The 22,480-nt window shown below is 36.5% G+C and overlaps 1 protein-coding gene across 1 annotated transcript; it reads right to left on the reverse strand.

Annotated features, from left to right (window-relative positions):
• Positions 1–6,798: 6,798 nt before the first annotated feature.
• Positions 6,799–19,185, reverse strand: LOC130010853 (poly [ADP-ribose] polymerase tankyrase-like). The gene is made up of 5 exons (XM_056098972.1): positions 19,050–19,185; positions 14,953–16,905; positions 13,336–13,560; positions 9,688–10,188; positions 6,799–6,821 (listed from the first exon to the last, which is right to left on the reverse strand). Exons 2-5 carry the CDS (start codon positions 16,769–16,771, stop codon positions 6,799–6,801), a joined length of 2,568 nt encoding a protein of 855 aa, XP_055954947.1. The 5' UTR covers positions 16,772–16,905; positions 19,050–19,185.
• Between the last annotated feature and the right edge of the window lie 3,295 nt (positions 19,186–22,480).

Below are 22,480 nucleotides of genomic sequence, written 5' to 3' on the forward strand. Positions count from 1 at the left end.
TGTGATCTAAGTTGATCTCCCAAGACACGTGTGTAGCCTCTTCTCCCAAATTCTGTCATTTTGGCTTACATATCCCCATGCATCGCCTAGGGCATTAATCCTATAAATCTACAAACAATATACCCTGGTAACTAAACGCTATAGCCCGTTGACGTTAATTATAATTTATAAGCTCAATTTAAAGTTTAAAACAAAGAATACTGGAGACAGGTGATTAATGAAATATATAAGACAATATGAAGTAGATATAAATGGTGGGTAATTAAGGTGGATTAAGATCCATTAAAATATAATTTACTGAATTAAGGAATACTGTGCGGATTAGCACGAAGTAGATATAAATGGTGGGTAATTAAGGTGGATTAAGATCCATTAAAATATAATTTACTGAATTAAGGAATACTGTGCGGATTAGCACGAAGTAGATATAAATGGTGGGTAATTAAGGTGGATTAAGATCCATTAAAATATAATTTACTGAATTAAGGAACACTGTGCGGATTAGCACGACGTATTAAACATTTACTATTGAGTCCAAATTCACCCTACTATATTATGGCCCATTTTTCACTTTGCTGAACCTTGTGAACGCTCTAATAACAAAAGTGATCATCCGATCTGTATGAAATTTATATGCGTCATTTAAATGAGTGAAACGAACGATCGTATTGAATTTCAGCAATTTCGATTAATTACGTCTAGAGTTATGGCCCTTGTTTCACTTTGTTGAATCTTGTGAACGCTTGAACGACAAAATTTATCACCCGATCTGTATGGCATGTATATGCACCATTCAAATTAGTAAAACGAAGAAGCCGATTGAATTAAAGCAATCTCCATTTATTACTTCTAAGGTTATGGCCCTCGTTTCACTTTGTTGGACCTTGTTAACGCTCGAACGACAAAAGTTATCATCTGATCTGTATGAAATATATATGCGTCTTTTAAATTAGTGAAACGAAGAATAATATTGAATTTCAGCAATTTTATTTAACTACGTCTAGAGTTATGGCCCTTGTTTTACTTTGCTGAACCTTGTGAACGCTCGAACAACAAATATTATCATCCGATCTGTATGAAATTTATATGCATTACTTAAATTAGTAACACGAAAAAGCCTTCCAATTTCAACAATTCCTGTAAATTACTTCCAGAGTAGAAACCCTTGTTTCAGTTTGTAGAACCACGTGGGCCCTCAAACGAAAAATATTATAAACTGATCTATACGAAAGAGTTTTGTAAATGTCCAACATTACCAACAATAGAATGAACATGTCACAACCCTTGTTGATCGCGCGGACGATTTAGCTGCCGTGGGCGTATATTTGATTTATTATAGGGGGGGGGGGGGGTTGCCTTTTGTTATCTTTTCTGTGTCAATTCAATTACAGAAACACATAACATTTGGGATACTGTTACAGATACACACATCAGCTGTGATACTGTTACAGATACACACATCAGCTGTGATACTCTTACAGAAACACACATAAGCTGTGATACTACAGAAATAACATTGGTACAAGGGACAGACAATTGGTTGATGTGTAAAATTCTTTAAAGATTAGGAGCATTAAGGTTTATCTTTAAGCAATTCAAATAATAGAATTACATTATCCATTGTTATTAATTAGTTATTCTCTCCGTAGGTTAGTGGTACAGAAGCCTGTGGGAAAACGCACTCTCTTGCATTGACCGGGTGTCGTAAATGTTAGTTTGTTTTGACTGCCGACTTGATGTCCAATACTGCAGGCGACGGCCTTGAAAGGTATTGGTTCCCTGATGGCGCTGCCTTCTTTCTGCTACTCTTACTAAATAATTATAGCTGGTTTCGAAGCGATGGCTTGGGTAAATTAATCACGTGTACGCAGTGTGTATGTTTTTTCTCCTGCATTCATCGAAATGGCGTCGTTTGTCTGAACGTAAAGGGACCTTAGTCAATCAGCCTTCAATATAAGAGTAGCCCGTAGCGCTGCTATTTGGGCACAATTTCCCCCATAGCACACTGTATAGCGTTTGCCTATCTCCAATATCTCAGTCGGAGCTGAATAGTATGACCTTAACCCCATTTCATTTCATTTCTCTTCTCATGCTTTACTTCCATGCGCTGGTAGCAGACTATCCACCTACATAGCTTGTGGACACCCTAGCGGACTAACGGATTATCCACCTACATAGCTGGTGGACACTCTAGCGTACTATCCCCCTACAGAGTGTGTGAACGCTCTAACGGATTATCTCCCTACATAGCTGGTGTACACCCTGACGGACCATCGCCCTACATAGCTTGTAGACACTCTGGCGGACTATCCCCCTACATAACCTGTCGGTGGGATGAATAATGTGCCAATAATTATAGCCAGGAGGATGTTAAACCTCATTTCAATTTTGTGGGTGTAGATTATAATCTGATTAAACACAGATCCTATTTCGTTCGTTTTTTATAGTTCAACATTTTGTTTTACTTGTCTTTACTACACTAGGATCTGGAAGAGTTGTTGTATAACCCATGTTCTGGTTGATGTGCAATGAAAGGATTATGCAATGAAACGGCCTGTTACGACGAGTTCTTGGCGTGCGGTGCACGGAACTGTGGGTAAGAACTAGAAACATCAACGGAACGAAATATAGATCTGTATTTTAAGCAGATTGTATAGATTTTAACAATGTAAATGAACAAAACAACAAAGATGGCTGCCAACATGTATACCTTAATATAGTGAATATTTCAATTTATTAACTATGACATATATACATCTATTTTACAGTACGTTTGACATATTGTTTGATACAATAATCCTCTAGTGGTATTTAGTAACTGGGTAGAATGATAACTATAACGCATATGGAAGAATAACTACTAATTTATTTTGGGGACAATGTGTCGAAGAGTATTCTCTCAACGTTTCAAAGCAAGTAGAGTCACAATTGTGCAGGGCAATAACACCAAATCAGAAACCTCGTAGGATATCAGCAAGATCAGAAGCAAGATACGGGGCCAAAATAAATTAGTAATAGTTCTTCCATAAGTGTGAATTATAGAATATATCATAACTAGCACAGAATAAGATAATATATTATATCTTTGATAACTAGCACAGGTTAAGATAATATATCACAACTTTGATAACCAACACACTGTAGGATAACATAGTATCTTTGATAACATATATCTTTGATAACTGGCACAGGGTGGGATAACATGCGTATCTGATAAATAGCACAGAGTAGGATAACATATCGTATCTTTGATAACAAGCACATGATAATATGGTATATTTGATAACTACTACAGAGTAAGATGATATATTAGATCTTTGATAACTGACACAGGTTGATAACACAGGGTAAGATAATATCTCATAGCGTTTGGAATCAGTGTGAGTTAAATAATGTGATTATCACTGGTTTTTTAAAAAAAACCTGTTCTATACCTAACATTACGATAAGGTAACAATTATAAACAATGATAATATTAAGATAAGGTAACATTTATTATGAATTACAATGTTAAGATAAGGTAAAAATTATAAAGAATGATAATATTTAGATAAGGTAAGATTCCAAGAATGATATTATTAAGATGAGGTAACAATTTATAAAGAATAATAATATTACGATAAGTTAACATTTATAACGAATTATAATGGTAAGACTTGGAACAGTTTTAAAGAATGATAATATTGAGACATGGTAACAATTTATAAAGAATTATAATGGTAAGATAAGGTAACAATTTATAAAGAATGATAATATTAAGACATGGTAACATTTATAACGAATTATAATGGTAAGTTAAGGTAACAATTATAAAGAATGATAATATTAAGACATGGTAACATAAATAACGAATTATAATGTTAAGATAAGGTAACAATTTCTAAAGAATGATAACATTAAGACAAGGTAACAATTATATTAAGACAAGGTAACAATTTATAAAGAATGATATTATGAAGATGAGATAAGAAACAAGTATAGTATAATATAATTCGTATTAAGACGCGTGTTAATGTGCAATAGGCAATAGACATGTAAGCAATAAACGGGTCTATTAAGATACCATTGTTCATAGAGGTTATAGCCTTGTGTAGTAAAGCATATTGTTTCTAAAGGTTATACAGCCGTCTATTATCATATTGTTTATAAAGGTTATACAGCCGTCTAGACAGCCGTCTATTATCATATTGTTTATAAAGGTTATACAGCCGTCTATTATCATATTGTTTATAAAGGTTATACAATTATCATATTGTTTCTATAGATCATATTATAACCAACATTTAGCATGTATGCCAACTCCCTGTTTGGCGTAAATGCAAACATATATACCTTAAAATATGTTAGCTATGTGAACTGTTCAGGTGATAAGTGGTATCGTAAATAAGATGGTGATTATCTGACGAGTATAGAGTATAAATAACGGGAGATGCTTAGTTGTTGTTAGTTAGTTGTATTTTACGTCCGCTTCCACCGAGGTGATATCGCAGATGCTTAGTTATGATTGTCTTTATATAGTTTTGACCAGGGTTAGTCTATGATATGTTCTAAGATGTTTTCATAACAACGCAATAATTATTAATGATGCACCAAATACAAACTAAATAGCACCACAAATAGGTGGTTATTACAACCGTTTTGTTTTCTATATATAGCGAATCAACAATCATACTTTCTTTTATATGTGTTTAAAAGATATACAATTTCTTTGATGATTCACTCAAGTTGATCTTAAAGATCTAAATCTGCCTTTCGCGTGGCGTCAAATGTTATATAAATTATTAATTAGACATGTATTAACTTGTCAAGACATAATCAACTCTCTATGATATCGGATGCTCTTGATTTTCAACGGATTTAAACACGATTGGCGGTTAATAATTTAATGTAAAAATCAATAATCGATAACAACGGTAGCAATGAAAATCGAAACATCCGCTATTTTTCAAACATTCATAACCCTGCTCAGAATGAAGTTATTTGACAGAAATGTATCTTTAAACTATTATAACGAGAACGGTCACAGGCGCAGCCCCCCCCCCCCTGCTCAGCTACATAAACATTCATAACCCTGCTCAGAAGGAAGTAATTTGACTGAAATGTCTAACATATTCCTTTTCCATTATGTATCTTTAAACTATTATAACGAGAACGGTCAGCTTTTTATCTAAATCTTACATAATGTATTTTTAATAAATGGATGAGTTAACCGATATTGAACCCGTTTTATTAAATACTGGTTAGGTTCAGTTAATATGTAAGTAGAAGAAAGTAAAACGGGTTTTAACGTCAAATCTTCACAAACTAAGTCATTTCAGGACGAACAGAAGGTTGATTTTTATTTCAATGATTTGTGTGCGTGTAAGGGTCGTTAGCAGTGAGAGGAAACCGGGGGGGGGGGGGCACCGAGAAACACCAAGGTGGCTTGAACTTACGTCATTGATTGGCCTGCGTCATGAGCAATCCAGTTTATATATAGATCAGTTGATTGGTCTAAAGTAGCCTGCAGGGGTCCTGGGATGGTCGACCTCTAGCTGGCCGGTCACCTCTTGCGGTTGTGGCTTTGATCCCTGGTGTGAGCGTATGTGGCTTGGAAATAGAGGCGCCTTCTCAACCTTGTGGGGGTACTGTACTCCGGTTTCCTCCCACATGAAAGACCTATGCGCGTGCGCTAAGATAATGAAAAATAAAACTTGTCTGCGATATCACCTTCGGTGGAAGCGGGCGTTAAACACTAAAGTACGCGCGTTATGCCACGAGGTACACCACGCGTTACACTATTCGGCAAGAGAGGGTAGATACATATTTCAATACGTGCTGACGTAACATTAAACAGCGTTTCATCTAATTAATACGAGTATTAAAGTTAACAATACGCCAGGCATTCCACTGACACGGAACATATCAGCTTAAAAATATCGGCTTGATTTTCCGTTTAAATAAATAGTGTTTAATATAATATTAGAACAAGTATATTTCTAAACAAATAAATACCTTGGTAGAATGATAAGCACATCTCAAACGCACATTGATATCATTTGTTCTTGAAATTATACTTTATTAATTCTACCAATGGCAACAAATATTAACGGACGTGGCTGCAATGACAGTATGATCACCAGCTGAACTGCTACTATCTTTTAACGGGTATTGTCTTCACAAATTCTACAGTGTCATAATAACCAAGGGATTTTGCCCTATTAATGCAAGATGACTTTTCAGCTTCCTCTAATACAGCTCCACGAGACAGCAATAGTTTAATCTTATCAATACGGTGTGTTTCTGAGATACAGCAGCTGTAGAATACTGATTTGTTATTGTACCTACCAGCCTTATACTTCACATTACAATTACTATCTAGTAAATACTTTACCACTTCTAACGTACTAAATTCACATGCCCGGTGCAGTGGTGTGAAGTTCTTGTTATCAATAAAGGCTAACTTGGCTCCATTACTCACCAAAACTTGCATCTTTTCAACTGCTTTTGGTACATCTTTATCACAACAATAGAATAGTGGTGTTCTATTTTTCTTACCACCTACACAATTCACATTACAGTTATTATCAATCAAAAACTGAACAGCCTCTACTGTACTTAACGCACAAGCTCTATGTAACAGGGGTGTCTTATCTATATCTGTAACATCTAAATTAGCTCCATTACTCACCAAGATTTGCATCTTTTCAACCGCTTGTGGTACATCTTTATCACAACAATAGAATACTGGTATCATTTTATACTTACCACCTACACAGTTCACATTACAGTTATTATCAATCAAACACTGAACAGCCTCTACTGTACTTCGATAGCAAGCTCTATGTAACAGGGATGTCTTATCTATATCTGTAACATCTAAATTAGCTCCATTACTCACCAAGATTTGCATCTTTTCAACCGCTTGTGGTACATCTTTATGACAACAATAGAATAGTGGTGTTCTATTATACTTACCACCTACACAATTCACATTACAGTTATTATCAATCAAAAACTGAACAGCCTCTACTGTACTTAACAAACAAGCTCTATGTAACAGGGGTGTCTTATCTATATCTGTAACATCTAAATTAGCTCCATTACTCACCAAAACTTGCATCTTTTCAACCGCTTGTGGTACATCTTTATCACAACAATAGAATAGTGGTGTTCTATCATACTTACCACCTACACAATTCACATTACAGTTATTATCAATCAAAAACTGAACAGCCTCTACTGTACTTAACAAACAAGCTTTATGTAACAGGGATGTCTTATCTATATCTGTAACATCTAAATTAGCTCCATTACTCACCAAGATTTGCATCTTTTCAACCGCTTGTGGTACATCTTTATGACAACAATAGAATAGTGGTGTTCTATTATACTTACCACCTACACAATTCACATTACAGTTATTATCAATCAAAAACTGAACAGCCTCTACTGTACTTAACGCACAAGCTCTATGTAACAGGGGTGTCTTATCTATATCTGTAACATCTAAATTAGCTCCATTACTCACCAAAACTTGCATCTTTTCAACCGCTTGTGGTACATCTTTATCACAACAATAGAATACTGGTGTCATTTTATACTTACCACCTACACAGTTCACATTACAGTTATTATCAATCAAACACTGAACAGCCTCTACTGTACTTAACGCACAAGCTCTATGTAACAGGGGTGTCTTATCTATATCTGTAACATCTAAATTAGCTCCATTACTCACCAAAACTTGCATCTTTTCAACCGCTTGTGGTACATCTTTATCACAACAATAGAATAGTGGTGTTCTATCATACTTACCACCTACACAATTCACATTACAGTTATTATCAATCAAAAACTGAACAGCCTCTACTGTACTTAACAAACAAGCTTTATGTAACAGGGATGTCTTATCTATATCTGTAACATCTAAATTAGCTCCATTACTCACTAAGATTTGCATCTTTTCAACCAATTGTGGTACATCTTTATCCCAACAATAGAATAGTGGTGTTCTATTATACTTATCACCTACACCATTCACATTACAGTTATTATCAATCAAAAACTGAACAGCCTCTACTGTACTTAACGCACAAGCTCTATGTAACAGGGGTGTCTTATCTATATCTGTAACATCTAAATTAGCTCCATTACTCACCAAAACTTGCATCTTTTCAACCGCTTGTGGTACATCTTTATCACAACAATAGAATAGTGGTGTTCTATCATACTTACCACCTACACAATTCACATTACAGTTATTATCAATCAAAAACTGAACAGCCTCTACTGTACTTAACAAACAAGCTTTATGTAACAGGGATGTCTTATCTATATCTGTAACATCTAAATTAGCTCCATTACTCACCAAAACTTGCATCTTTTCAACCGCTTGTGGTACATCTTTATCACAACAATAGAATAGTGGTGTTCTATCATACTTACCACCTACACAATTCACATTACAGTTATTATCAATCAAAAACTGAACAGCCTCTACTGTACTTAACGCACAAGCTCTATGTAACAGGGGTGTCTTATCCATATCTGTAACATCTAAATTAGCTCCATTACTCACCAAGATTTGCATCTTTTCAACCGCTTGTGGTACATCTTTATCACAACAATAGAATACTGGTGTCATTTTATACTTACCACCTACACAGTTCACATTACAGTTATTATCAATCAAACACTGAACAGCCTCTACTGTACTTCGATAGCAAGCTCTATGTAACAGGGGTGTCTTATTTATATCTGTAACATCTAAATTAGCTCCATTACTCACCAAAACTTGCATCTTTTCAACCGCTTGTGGTACATCTTTATCACAACAATAGAATAGTGGTGTTCTATCATACTTACCACCTACACAATTCACATTACAGTTATTATCAATCAAAAACTGAACAGCCTCTACTGTACTTAACAAACAAGCTTTATGTAACAGGGATGTCTTATCTATATCTGTAACATCTAAATTAGCTCCATTACTCACTAAGATTTGCATCTTTTCAACCAATTGTGGTACATCTTTATCCCAACAATAGAATAGTGGTGTTCTATTATACTTACCACCTACACCATTCACATTACAGTTATTATCAATCAAAAACTGAACAGCCTCTACTGTACTTAACGCACAAGCTCTATGTAACAGGGGTGTCTTATCCATATCTGTAACATCTAAATTAGCTCCATTACTCACCAAGATTTGCATCTTTTCAACTGCTTGAGGTACATCTTTATAACAGCAATAGAATACTGGTGTCATTTTATACTTACCACCTACACAGTTCACGTTACAGTTATTATCAATCAAATACTGAACAGCCTCTACTGTACTTAACAAACAAGCTTTATGTAACAGGGATGTCTTATCTATATCTGTAACATCTAAATTAGCTCCATTACTCACCAAGATTTGCATCTTTTCAACCGCTTGTGGTACAACTTTATGACAACAATAGAATAGTGGTGTTCTATTATACTTACCACCTACACAATTCACATTACAGTTATTATCAATCAAACACTGAACAGCCTCTACTGTACTTAGATAGCAAGCTCTATGTAACAGGGGTGTCTTATCCATATCTGTAACATCTAAATTAGCTCCATTACTCACCAAGATTTGCATCTTTTCAACTGCTTGAGGTACATCTTTATAACAGCAATAGAATACTGGTGTTCTTTTATACTTACCACCTACACAGTTCACGTTACAGTTATTATCAATCAAATACTGAACAGTCGTTAAAGTGCTATATTGACAGGCATAATGCAATAATGTTTTTTTGTTTGTATCTAGATCATCTAAACCTCCACCTTGTAATAAACGGTTTCTAATCTCTAGTATCCCGGTTTGATCAAATTCGTTCATTGTATCATATATAGTTTTATCAAATATAAGTTTAAGTAAATCATTTGGGGCTGATTGACATATATTAACAAGCATTTTACAGGATGTATAACCTCTAAAAACAAGAAGCTTTACTTTATGTACAATTTCAAATTCAGAAAAACAAGCTCTTTCTAAAGGCGTTTTACCATCGTTATCTACTATTTTTATACTATCTTTATACTGGTCTAATACTGATATGAATTTATGTATATCGTCAACATACGCTGAATGATGGAGCGGAAATTCGTTGCTGGAATCTTCTATCTGGTTCTTTTTTTCCCTCGCGGTTGCTTCAACATCATCTACAAGAAATGGTTATAAATATTAACAAAAGAGTATTAAAATCAAAAACACATACTGATGGAAAACAGCTACTAGTGTATTCAGGGGCGGATCTAGGAATTTTGAAATGGGGGGGTCGCCGCAAAATAAGGGCACTGACCGCAGAGACAGGGCACGCCGCTGAGAGGGGATTTTTTTTTTTGGGGGGGGGGGGGTCCCCAAGAAAATTATCCGTCATTTCCTTGCATCTGTAGCCATTTCAAGAGCTATTTGGCTGATATTTTCGTCTAAGTAAACGTTCGGAAATCGTTGAAAAAGAGCCTTAAAATCGAGCAAAAAAGGCAGTTGAACATGTGACTCGAAAATCGTCAAGGCGAGCGAGGCATCATGATGGGAAAAAAGACGAATCTATTCCCTAGCCAATTCATGCCTATTTAAGCCTTGTAACTTGTACTGTCCACACATGAAACAATGCTACATCAAGTTGCACTCATGCGCGTCGGTGATGGGCACGAGTGTATACGCCGCCGATTCCACAAAGGATTAGGGCACCGTCAGCTAAACAACAAGAATTCGTTTGAAAGTGGAAGCATTAATTAGACCAGACTGGTGTGTTTGAATCGATGGTTTGAGTCATTTGGGATCCCTGCAATGGGTTGGGAATGGACATATTTGGGTCTGACAAAAGGGCACTTTCAGCAGTAAAAAAGGGCACTGTCGAAAATTAGGGGGGGCGGGGCGCCTCTGGTATTTTAAAGTGATGTTTTGTAGAGCTGCAACGATTCAGTTCGGTGCACCGATAACCGACACTAGCCGTCTCGGTTCGATCCACGATCTACAACGTTCAAATTTCGATTCGGTTTAATTGCAAATTAAATTTCAAATAAAAACAACGTACACCTTACCATATGAAAAAAAATGAAAGACTTGTAGCAATTAAGTCCACTTAAAATTTAAAAAAACCTTTGTTTTTACATAACTTTTAATTTACGTTAGCCTAGTTAACAAAACACGAATGTCACTCGAAAACATAACTAAAACAGAGTGACCTCCCTTTAAAACAATTTCCGTATGCTGACGAAAGTTAATTTATTTAAAATTGGTGACGTACCGAATGTTCATTGGATATTAATTTAGGTCAATAGCTTCGGTAATGGTTATCTAAATTCTAAACGATCTCATTAGCTGATAATTCCGGTCATTATCTTCGGATATTTTCGTGTTTAGCGATTATTACCCGTCGTCAAGTAAAGACTGGAAGGTAAAATTACGGCAGACGACGTACTTTCTCGACCACCTGGTCATTTGAAATCTAAAGTTTGGGATCATTTTGATGTAAGAAAAAACTCTGAAGATGTGGCAACACAACAAACCTGTCAAACCAATAAAAGTGTTCAAGAGAATTTTAGTCTTGTGTTTTTATTGTTTTTAATGAATTATATACAGGAAAAATTACTGGTTATTGTAGCTGATAATCGAATCGAAAATAATCGAATCAATGGTTAAAATCGATAATCGAACCGAACTGAATCGAGGTAGTTGTGAATCGTTGCAGCCCTAATGTTTTGATGAGTATTCCCTCCACGTTATCAATATAATACAGCAATACATATATGAGGCAAGAGGGTATTGGTAGATGAATCTGTTATGAGATGAGTTACAGAGCATGTCCTTTATTGGTACCTGCAAAGCTTGTTTTCGTTGGCGGGCCTGAGTTTCGTAATGCTAGGTTCCCACTGTCGTGCGATGCATTATGATAGGATTGTCTCTATTGAGTCTACGATCTGGTACGTGCAGATACGCTCGGATACATTTCGATACGCTCAACACGATTGCTACGACTGACCTCAATATATGATAAGACCTGATAGGATCACCACGATTACTTCACGATTAAAAACACGATTCGTGGTATTGGGAACCTAGCATAAACAATTCTTACTTTACATATGTGTATGGCAGTATGAATTCAGAACTTCGGGATTTTAAATAAGCATGATGAACAGAACGACATGGAAGAGTGGAAGGTGATTGTTTTACGAAATACGAATCTCACATCGTTATAGACATTACATTTGAATATCAATGTTTCTAAAATGGTATCCCGGAGAAAGTTAATCCAAATTTTCCGGCGTGGTTCCCCCTTGTCAGTGATACAGGACGGAAGGCCTGACAGGAACAGCTGTCCTAGAACGGCCGTCCATCCTGCACCACTGCCAAGGGGAACCACACCGGAAAAATCTTCATGAACTTTCTCGGCCATCACCGGGAGCAAACCCGCGACCTCCAGAGTAGCGTCTTACCCACAAATGTCCCAGACCCCCAAACATTTATGGTTGAGTACAAGAATTGAATTAGATATGCCTGGCTTTGGTACGACTTGGTAGACTGATGTTTGAAACTTATTTTTTAATACAAAAAAAATACACAATATTTATTTTTCATTTAACTTGTGTTACTCGCCAAGAATATACACAGGAATGCACAAAATCGAATATATTTTTCACAATTTTGGACCTTTTTTTTCTTAATTCAGCCATTTATTTTTTCCAGGTCCCTTACTAGAACCGGTACATTGCAAGCTCTTTGAGCTTTTATCCCCGTTTCCTATCCTGTGTCAAATGGTATTAATGTTTGCTCAAAATGTAATACTACAGGATAACAAGGTTCTTTTTTTGGAAACAGATGGTTGGAGGAAAGAAACAATGTTAGACATGCGACCCTACTCCTTGTTATGTAACAAGCAGGGAAACCACATAACACCACTTGATTCAATGACAGACTTTATGATCTAACGTCCCCGTCGACACACAGGAAGATTATCTTTATACTCCCAATAAGTAGCATTAGACTTACAGGAAGTACACTCAGGGATGTGGCTATTAAATGGCCAATGTAATTACATTGTCATTTACGATTACTATTTAAATGTCATCACTACAATTTATCTATCTGGGTGCCCCGACTCAATTCGAAATAAGCTCAAGCCGTTGAGGCGCTGTCTGAACAATATTTTCCTCGTTAGCCCAGTTGCAGCAGAACACTAGAACGTTAAACCCATTTCGATCATAAGACGCATTTTTGGCAAAACGAACCCACTAATGCGATAAATATAGGAAAAGCTGGCACATGCTCAAAGTTGGTAAACCATAGAAACGCATTCTTACCTTTGTGATCTCGTGTAGGTTGTCCATCTGCAGAACGTTTGTCAGCTGTAAGAAGCTGGTCATCTGTAGATAGCTGTTCGTTTGTAGAAAGCTGTTCAACCGTAAGATCAATTCCATTTGAATGAGACTGTTCATTTATAGAATGATCTTTAACCATAAGAGATTGGCCATCTGTAGACAACTGTTCATCCGTAGAAAGTTGTTCAACCGAAGGAGTTTGGTCTACTGTAAAATAGTTACTTAGGTGAGCTTAAGTTAGTCTTTAGGATTGATCTGTTACTACAGATGTTTGTCATTTCCAATATAAACTCTGATGAGTTAAATACCAAAGTCCAGGGGTGGGGGTGTAAACGAATCCGCCAAACTCTTTTGGGGATGGGGGCCCGGGGCACGAACTGGTGTAAATGTTATCCAAATCGTTCTATTTTATACGTCCGCATTTGTTTGTAAACACTTTACAGGTCCCAATTACTATTCGATTTTAACGAAACTTAAAAACTTTAGGTTGTTGACCCAAAAGAGGCCATAATTTGTATCCGAGGTTGCTGAAACTTAAAATATATATAGCATCTGATTGCACGTGTTTGGCTTGTCGATCATCTAGAGGAGATTGAAGAGATTGTATGAACAAGCGCAGCGAACGTTCTTAAATATGTTTGGATGTCCAAAAGAAAGTATACACACTAACAGTATCACTAAGGTTTGATTAGATTAAAAACATTTGATAAAGCATTACTGGGTTTGTCTCTTGCGTCCAAACTCAACATTTCTAAGCAAAATAAAAATGTGAAACAAATTGACATTCTACCCAAATACCGTATACCATGGAAAAACAACTTTGGTTGATGCAGCACAAAAGTCACAGTGTATACTTTCTTTTGGACATCAGTATATATATATATATATTATGCGAGCAATGACATTCGAAATTTAAAAGAACACAGAGATATTCACATTATTAAAATGTCCCAAAATTATGCCATTCGACAATTAATAACGTATTTTAGACATGCGCAGAAACAATCGTGTTAAGACTTCATTCATTCGGTTTTAATTTTAAGGATATTTTATAATACAAGCCAGCCCTAAAGCAGCGGAGGTGCACCTGTAAAAGAGGTACATATATACAATCAATTTATTTTCATTAAACCTTGTTTAACTACGCGGGGATCACGTGGCTAAGTGGGTAAGACGCTAGCTCGCTAGCCTGGAGGTCGGGTGTTCGATCCCTGCATTGGCCGAGAAAGTTCATCCAGATTTTCCGGCGTGGTTCTCCCTTGTCAGTGATGCAGGACGGAGGGGCTGACAAGGAAAGCTGTCTAGTCGTTCGTATGGGACGAAAAACCGAGGTCCCGTGTACACATTGGCGTGCACGTAAAAGATCCCTTGGCAGTTGGAATTCGATATAAGAGTAGGCCGTAGTGCCGCTGTCCGGGCAAAATTTCCCTCATAGCACACTGTATGGCGTATGCCCGTCTTCATTAGCCCAGGTTAGGAGCAGAACAGTAGGACGTTAAACCCCATTTCGTTTAACTACGCGATGCTTACATGTCGAGGGTGTTACAGATCTTCACAACCAGGGTCGGAATCCTTACAAGATTAAAGACTGGATCTTACCTGCTCCTTTTTTAATTAACACACCAATCGTCTTTTCGTCAAATTTAGCATGGGCTTCTACCAGTGGTGTTCTACCGCTAGCATCTTTAGCATTAACAGGTGATCCAGCGCCCACCAACAGTTCTATTATACCAGGTGTATCAATATCCAAACGGCCTGCATTTGAGTTGGCAGCTACATGAATGGGTAATTTGCTGTCTTTGTCAGCCACGGTGACAGAAGCTTTTAGTTTTATGAGACAATCTATTGTCAAGAATTTTCCTCGTTTAACTGCTAGATTTAGAGGAGTGCAGCCATTTTTATCCTTTGCCTCGACATCCGCGCCTTTTGCAATGAGATATTGGACGATTTCTGGGACGTCATAATCCGAATCACAGGCATGGTGTAGAAAAGTTTGCTGGTTAAGATCCACAGAGCTAATGTCAATATCTGTAAAAGAACTAACATGTTTCAGAGTATCCAAATTGTTTGCCTTGGCTGCTGTACGAATAAGTTGTTGAATTTCAGTTTTACTCTGGCATTCCATAACATTTTTCTCATCACGTAAATATTTTATTTTATCTTTTGCCTCGTTCTCGGATTTAACGGCAAGGCTTAATAAATCCAACCCAAGCTTTGTTTTTATGTCACATAAAATTGCAGTAGTTTTGCTGGAGTATGCGAAAACTATTTGCATCTCTTTCAAATATCCAAATAAGCATACATAATGCAGAAAATGTCCCTCGTCCATTGGATCACCACCAAGCTGTATCTTTAGCTCGGGATTTAGCAGCATGTCACCACTATCTACATTAAGTACCTTTTGCAAGAAATTACTGTCAAGAAATGCTTGGTGGAATAACACAGCTTCATTCTTCTCCTGCAATTCACGAGAGAATCTTTCATATAGATCAACATAACGAGAGGACTTTATGAAAACCTTGTGATCATCCGGTACGGTAGACACGTGATCTATTAAGAGATCAAAGGGACAAAATTTTATTGTCAGTTCTATAAATCGCTGAGAGACATGAAGCAGAAAGGGTCTGATCACCTTTTCTGATAAAGACATGCGCTTCTCATTTTCCTCATCACATATTACGTAAGAACCAGTTAAATTTTTGCACGAATCGAGAATATCTTCTACTCCACCGGAATACCCCATTGCTTGTTGTATCTGATTTTGTAGTAAGTGATTCGTCTTTTGTCGTATTCCATCCTCGGAGAGAGGCCGTGGACTAAATACAACAAATAAAGCCATATACTTAATTCTATCTTCCTTCCAGAATATGTCGTATTCCCTGTTCAAAAAATCAAATAGACCATTTAGCATCCAAATTTCTTCTTCTGTGTAAGTTTTACTACTTTTACTACAAAGACTGACAATACCTGGAAAACCAAAGCATCCTGAACTGTGTTCCACCATCTTCCCCAGCATATTGTCGGAACAGTTTCCCAAATGGTATCGCAAAATATCCCTTTTTTCATCATTTGACAACTGGAATTGTGTCTCATGAAGCTGTAACCGATATAATGTAGAGAATATTTCATACTTCCCAAGAAGATGCTGACAAGCCTGGTAGACATCATGTCTCATAACATAGATTATTGCCGATTTACGTTTTTGTTTTGCTAAATATAATAACTCAAAATTTTTTGGCCATTCTTGCATTTGTTCTTTTATTGTACGTGTCCATATACCAAACATTACATCAATAATCAATAAGTAGCTATCCTCATCTGTAAAAGTTACGGAATCCAGGTCCCTCGGGTGTCCTATTTCCAATGGAATAAAATTTTTATGAACCGTCAAGAACGAATTGGCGACCATCCGACACATTACTGTTTTACCATCTCCTACAGCGCCAATTATACCCAAGATAAAATGTTTTTCCAAAATACGCCTCCCTTCTCTGAAAGCTCTTGTCTCTACAAACTGCTTACTTGAGGCATCATGAAGTAAATTTTCGGCATCTTTAACGAAACGAAATGGAATAATTTTAATAATATTCTTCTACCTGAATATTGAAGTATAATGATATAATAATGAAAATAAAGCAAAACAAAAGTGTCACTCTATCTGACCGACGAATACATACTCATCCAGACCAAACATTGTAAAAGCAAATTAGGATTTCCTTGTGGAATTTAGCCCTAACGAAAGATTGAAGCTACAATCCCTTGGCTATAAAAATGTTAATGCTCTCATGCCATTTTACAGGGAAGGGTGAAATTCTATATAAACCGCCCATACATGCTAGGGTATCAATTTTGGTGTCTATAATAGTTTACAGACGTCAAAAAATAAGATAAGAGAATAAGTGGTACACCAAATGCTATTTCTGAAATGCTATGAAAGGATATGTCGTGCTGTGGCTATTTGACGACCATCTTCGATTTTACGATCCCTCCATGCTTTGTCCTTCTATCGGTTGGTTTTAATGCGTTGCTTGACCGCTAAAGGCTAAAGCCAAAATTTCACCCCGCCCCCTTTCCAATGTACAGAGTGGCCACCCAAGTACAGACAATTCAATTTAGTTAGATGATTTCTCGGTAAAAGCTATTTGATAAATAATAGTAACAGTACTAATTTGCTTTAGTATGAACATGCATTCGTTACATTGTTGTAGGGGCGCAGGTAGTGTCTTGATTATACCTCATATATAAACAAGCCAACAGTGAGGCGGATGTCCCCCACCGAAATCCCAAAATAAATAGATGACACGTATTAATTAATCGCACATTCATTTTTTTTCAAAAGTATCGAACAATCACTAAGTTTCATCACTCTCTATCAGATAGAATCAAGATTATCTTGTCCCAAAGCATCGACCAATGACATTGATTAGCTCTGCTTAGCTTCAGCTCAAAATGTTAATCATCGAACTCAGTCGAGACATTCACCTAATGAACATCTTCATCAAGTTTAAACATTCTGCCTCATTTAAAAGTAGAGTTGTTATGTTCCAAAGTCTTGGCCAATCAAATTGCTTAAGCGGAAAATTCTCGCCATCAAACTTAGTCAAGGTAATGATATAATGAATCTATATTCGGAGTTCCATCGCTCTCACTTCATTAGAACCAAAGTTATCGTGCCCCAAAGCATCAACCAGATCGCTTATCTCTGCTTACCGTAAGCAGGCAATGTTCAACTAATGAACGCCTACACCAAGTTTGAACATTCTACCTCAATTAGAAGGAGAGTTATTGTGTTCTAAAGTCTGGACCAATCAAATTGCTTATCGCTCTGCTTACTCTCAGCAGAAAATGTTCATTATCGAACAGGTATTGACACTGTAACCTGGGTATCATTTAATCTTGTGTATTTAGCACTAATTTCTTTCACATTCGTTTAATATCAAATCTTTGTTTAAAAATTCGTAAAAATCGTTTAAAATCACCAAAAATCATCAGCTCTAATCTGTACTTGTGTCCAGTTTAAAGCTGACTGGTTAATTTTGATAATGATTGTTCAATTTACAAGTGTTCAATTTCCTGACCACTGTACAAAAATTAATCATTATATATCATTTATCAATTGGATTGTTCATTTATTAACAGTGATTTAGAAATTAAACACTTGTAAATTGGACACTCATAATCAAAATTGAATGGTCAGCTTTAAAATGGACAGAAGTACAAATCAAACGATTTATGGTGATTTTAATCAGTTTTTACGAATTTTTTTCAAACAAATTTGATATTAAACATCTGTGAAAGAAAGTAGTGCTAGATACAGACGATTAAATGATACCTGGGTTACATTGTGATGTCATGAAACTATACACCAAGTTTTATCACTCTCAATTAATAAGAACTAAAGTTTTCGTGTCCCAAAGCACCAAGCAATCAAATTGCTTATCTCATCTTCGGACTCCATCACAGAATTGGTCTAATAAACACATACACCAAGTTTAAACATTCTAGCTCAATTAAAAAGAGAGTTAATGTGACGGATAGACAGACAGACACACGAACCCATTTTAATAGTCCCCTGCTTTCTTCGAAAGGCGGAGGCAACAATTCCTACAGGTAGTATTGATCTGACAACTAGTCAATTCTTCATCTATCACAAAATCCCACATTATTTATTAAACAGTGTAAATTCTAGAACGAACCTGTTTGGTATTTAGTTTTTTCTCGTTTAGGTTTTGGTAGTGTTATAGTTGATAGACTAGATTTTTTCAACTCATTATTTTCACGTTGAAGTCGTCTAATTGTCTTCGCGAAATCACATGTTTGTTTTTTAAATGTTTCAGTGTATGCCTTTTCAGCTTCCTTGTACATTTGATGTGTATAAGAGCGTCCTTTGTTTCCAGTAACGGTTGATTGTATAGTGTTTATAATTGCTTCGATCTCTTCGTTACCATCGACCGTGACATCAGTAACATAATTTACAACTAAACATCTGTATTTACAACGATCTAAAATATCTTTTAACGACGTCGGTAATTCAGGAAGCAAGTTTTCTTTGGATTTGATCCCCTGGCTCTGGTTATTCATTATGACAATAAGATGGTCATTTATGTCTTCGCCAAACACGTCGCATAGAGACCGCAGGGCATTTTCGTCCTCTTCTGTAAACCTCACATCAATTTTGACAACCATTAAAAATATGTGAATACCAGTAAATTTGAAGATGGAAAGAAATTTTTTAACCGTTTCTGTATTGTTATCTCTTGTATCAAAAAGACCTGGAGTATCCATGATGTTCAAATTCGTATCTTCATCTAAAGCGCGTTCTCCATTTGAACAGACTGATGTACACGAATGAAGCGAATTACTGCACTTAAAATAATCTCTATGTAGAAGTAAATTTCCCAAGTGGCTTTTACCAACTCCAGTCTTGCCAATGAGTGCCACTCTGATATGTGCAGGAGATTGTTCACCTGTAAAATAATAAAGGGTTATTGTTTATCTTATGCTCATCTGGAACAGTAAAATTGGGAATAAACGGGACATGAACAGACGGGGTGAAGTAACTCAAGATTATACAATGTCGGTAGGAAGAAGACTATAGTACCCCCTCCAACAGTCCTCATCATCCGTTATGTACCTAGTTTGCCTAACAAATACAAAGATAGCAATGATGGCTTGTATTACAGATTATATTTAGAAAATTAATTGAAACTATTCCAAGATGATAATTAGATTTGGAATGAAATAATCAATGATTTAGATTTACATACTGAATTCACAAATGAAAAGAAAAGAACAGCCTGTATATCGCATTAATGGACGTTCTAGTGAATCGATACATCATCATCTTCTATTAGTGTTTACCGTCCGCATTCACTTTCAGTGCAAATGGCCCCATTTGACCCTTGACCCCGAATATCTCGACAACGCCCAACGGCGGACTGTTTATCACAAGGCAACGTATTCTACGAAAAAATTTACTAAGAAAAGGTGGGTCTGGTTTTGTGCCCACAATTGATGGACACCCCCGCACTGAGCCTCCGGTCTATAATGATTGTCCACAATATAACATCGTAGAAACGGGGGTACTTTATTCAGTGTTCCCATATTTACGTCGGTATATCTGTCTTGTTCGGGCACATATACTAATGTGTAAGCCAAAATGTAGAATGTTTTTGAAATTGCATCTACATTTAAAGATGTTGAGTAACTTTGTGCTCATAACATTTCAAGCCTTAATTTTTGAGAGGTTATTTCTTTTCTTCTTGATGCTGGCTACTTGAAACTGTATTTCCCAATATTGCATAGTGACATATTCCAAATTTGGAAGCGTGAGTATGGTACTGACAAATTCAGCTTATTGTGACATATTTGAAATTTAAAAAAGTCTGAATGTTTTATATAAAGTTATTTTTACACGTTTCTTCGCCATTAAAGCAAAATAGTGCGAAACAGAAAGGGAAGAAAAACCAGCGGCTGCCAGGCAGGATACGCGCACATTTTGCAATTGATGGATAGAGAACAAGCTAAACAAAAAGCGATTTTTCGAACAATCAAGGGCCATAATTCAGAAAGTTACGATCCGATATGCGCGAATATCGACAGGAACCACGATCTTTGGGTGATAAAGATATATTTCAAGTTTCACCAAAATCAGCACAAAAGTGTGACCTCCAGAGGGTATACAACCTTGATATACCAGATGTTTACACTATTTGCGTACGAGGGGCGGCCATTTTGTTTGCAGTTTTGGTCCGATTTTCACGAAATTCGAACTCAACCAACCTTACGGTGTAACGATTAGGAAATGTTTGAACGTTTTTTAAATCGGATTATCATTTCGACCTCTAGAGGAACCACAAGCTAAAAACGCGATTTTTCGTACAACCAGGGGCCATAATTCAGGAAGTTACGATCCGTTATGCACGAATATCTAAGGCAACCAAGATCGTTGGGTTATAAACATGCATTTCAAGTTTCGTCAAAATCGAATTAAAATTGTGACCTCTGCAGGGTCCACAACCTTGATATACCATTTATTTACACTAAGCGTACAAGCGACGGTTATTTTGTCCGGCTATTTCGGTCCGATTTGTACGAAATTCGAACTCAACCAACCTTACGGTGTAACGGTGAGATATTTAAACGGTTTTGTAAATCGGATAATAATTGTGACCTCCAGATAGACGACAAGCTAAAAGGGCGATTTTTCGAACAATCAGAGGTCATAATCCGGAAAGTTGCGATCAGATATGCGCAAATATCGAAAGGAACCAAGATCTTTGGGTTATAAAAATTCATTTCAAGTTTCATCAAAATCGGCTCAAAATTGTGACCTCTAGAAGGTCCACAAGCTAACAACGTGATTTTTCGTACAATCAGAGGCCATAATCCATAAAGTTTCGATCCGATCCCACGATTTTTGATCTTTAATAGACAAATCTTTGTATATATAGGGTGTTTGGGTAGCCGAATGGTTAACGTGTGCATGTTTGATCACAAGGTCTGTCTTGGAGTCAAGCGGTGTGGTTTCGAATCGCCGCCGCTTGTACATGGCAAGGAATAGAGTCACCTGTCCAGCCTCGTGGGTTTTCTCCGCTTCCGTCGGTTTCCTCCCACCGCTAAAGACCCTACGCGCTAGCGAATTAATGAAATAAAATTCAACCATATGTTAGTTTCGAAATGACCTAGTTTTGTCGAATGGACGTTTAACTCCATTTCACTCACTCTCCCTTTTTAGATAATATATCAGATTTCCGAACAAGGGGGAATAACTCTCATGAATTATGTTTTCAAGGATTTAAGGCGAATTCATTCTCCACGAATATGTTAAACAGTACGCATTTAAAAGGAAAATTAAAAATTTTGAATGGTAAATAACACACTTGAACACTAGGAGATGTGTGTAGAATGGAAGAAATATTACATGATTCTCGAGATCCGATCCGGAAATGAGACCCACTTCAAGGCCAGACTAAGTCTAATTGTATGCACATAAAAATAGACAATATATTACAGGGCATCACCACAACACGCGATTGGTGAGTTTAAATAATTTTCTATAAAAATAGTGAATGTTGTTCGCTTTCTACTCTGGAAACGAAGAGGACGGACGATCGGTCTAATGAAA

The sequence above is a fragment of the Patella vulgata genome, chromosome 1 (genome assembly GCF_932274485.2).
Source record: "Patella vulgata chromosome 1, xgPatVulg1.2, whole genome shotgun sequence".
NCBI classification, from domain to species: Eukaryota; Metazoa; Mollusca; class Gastropoda; family Patellidae; genus Patella; species Patella vulgata.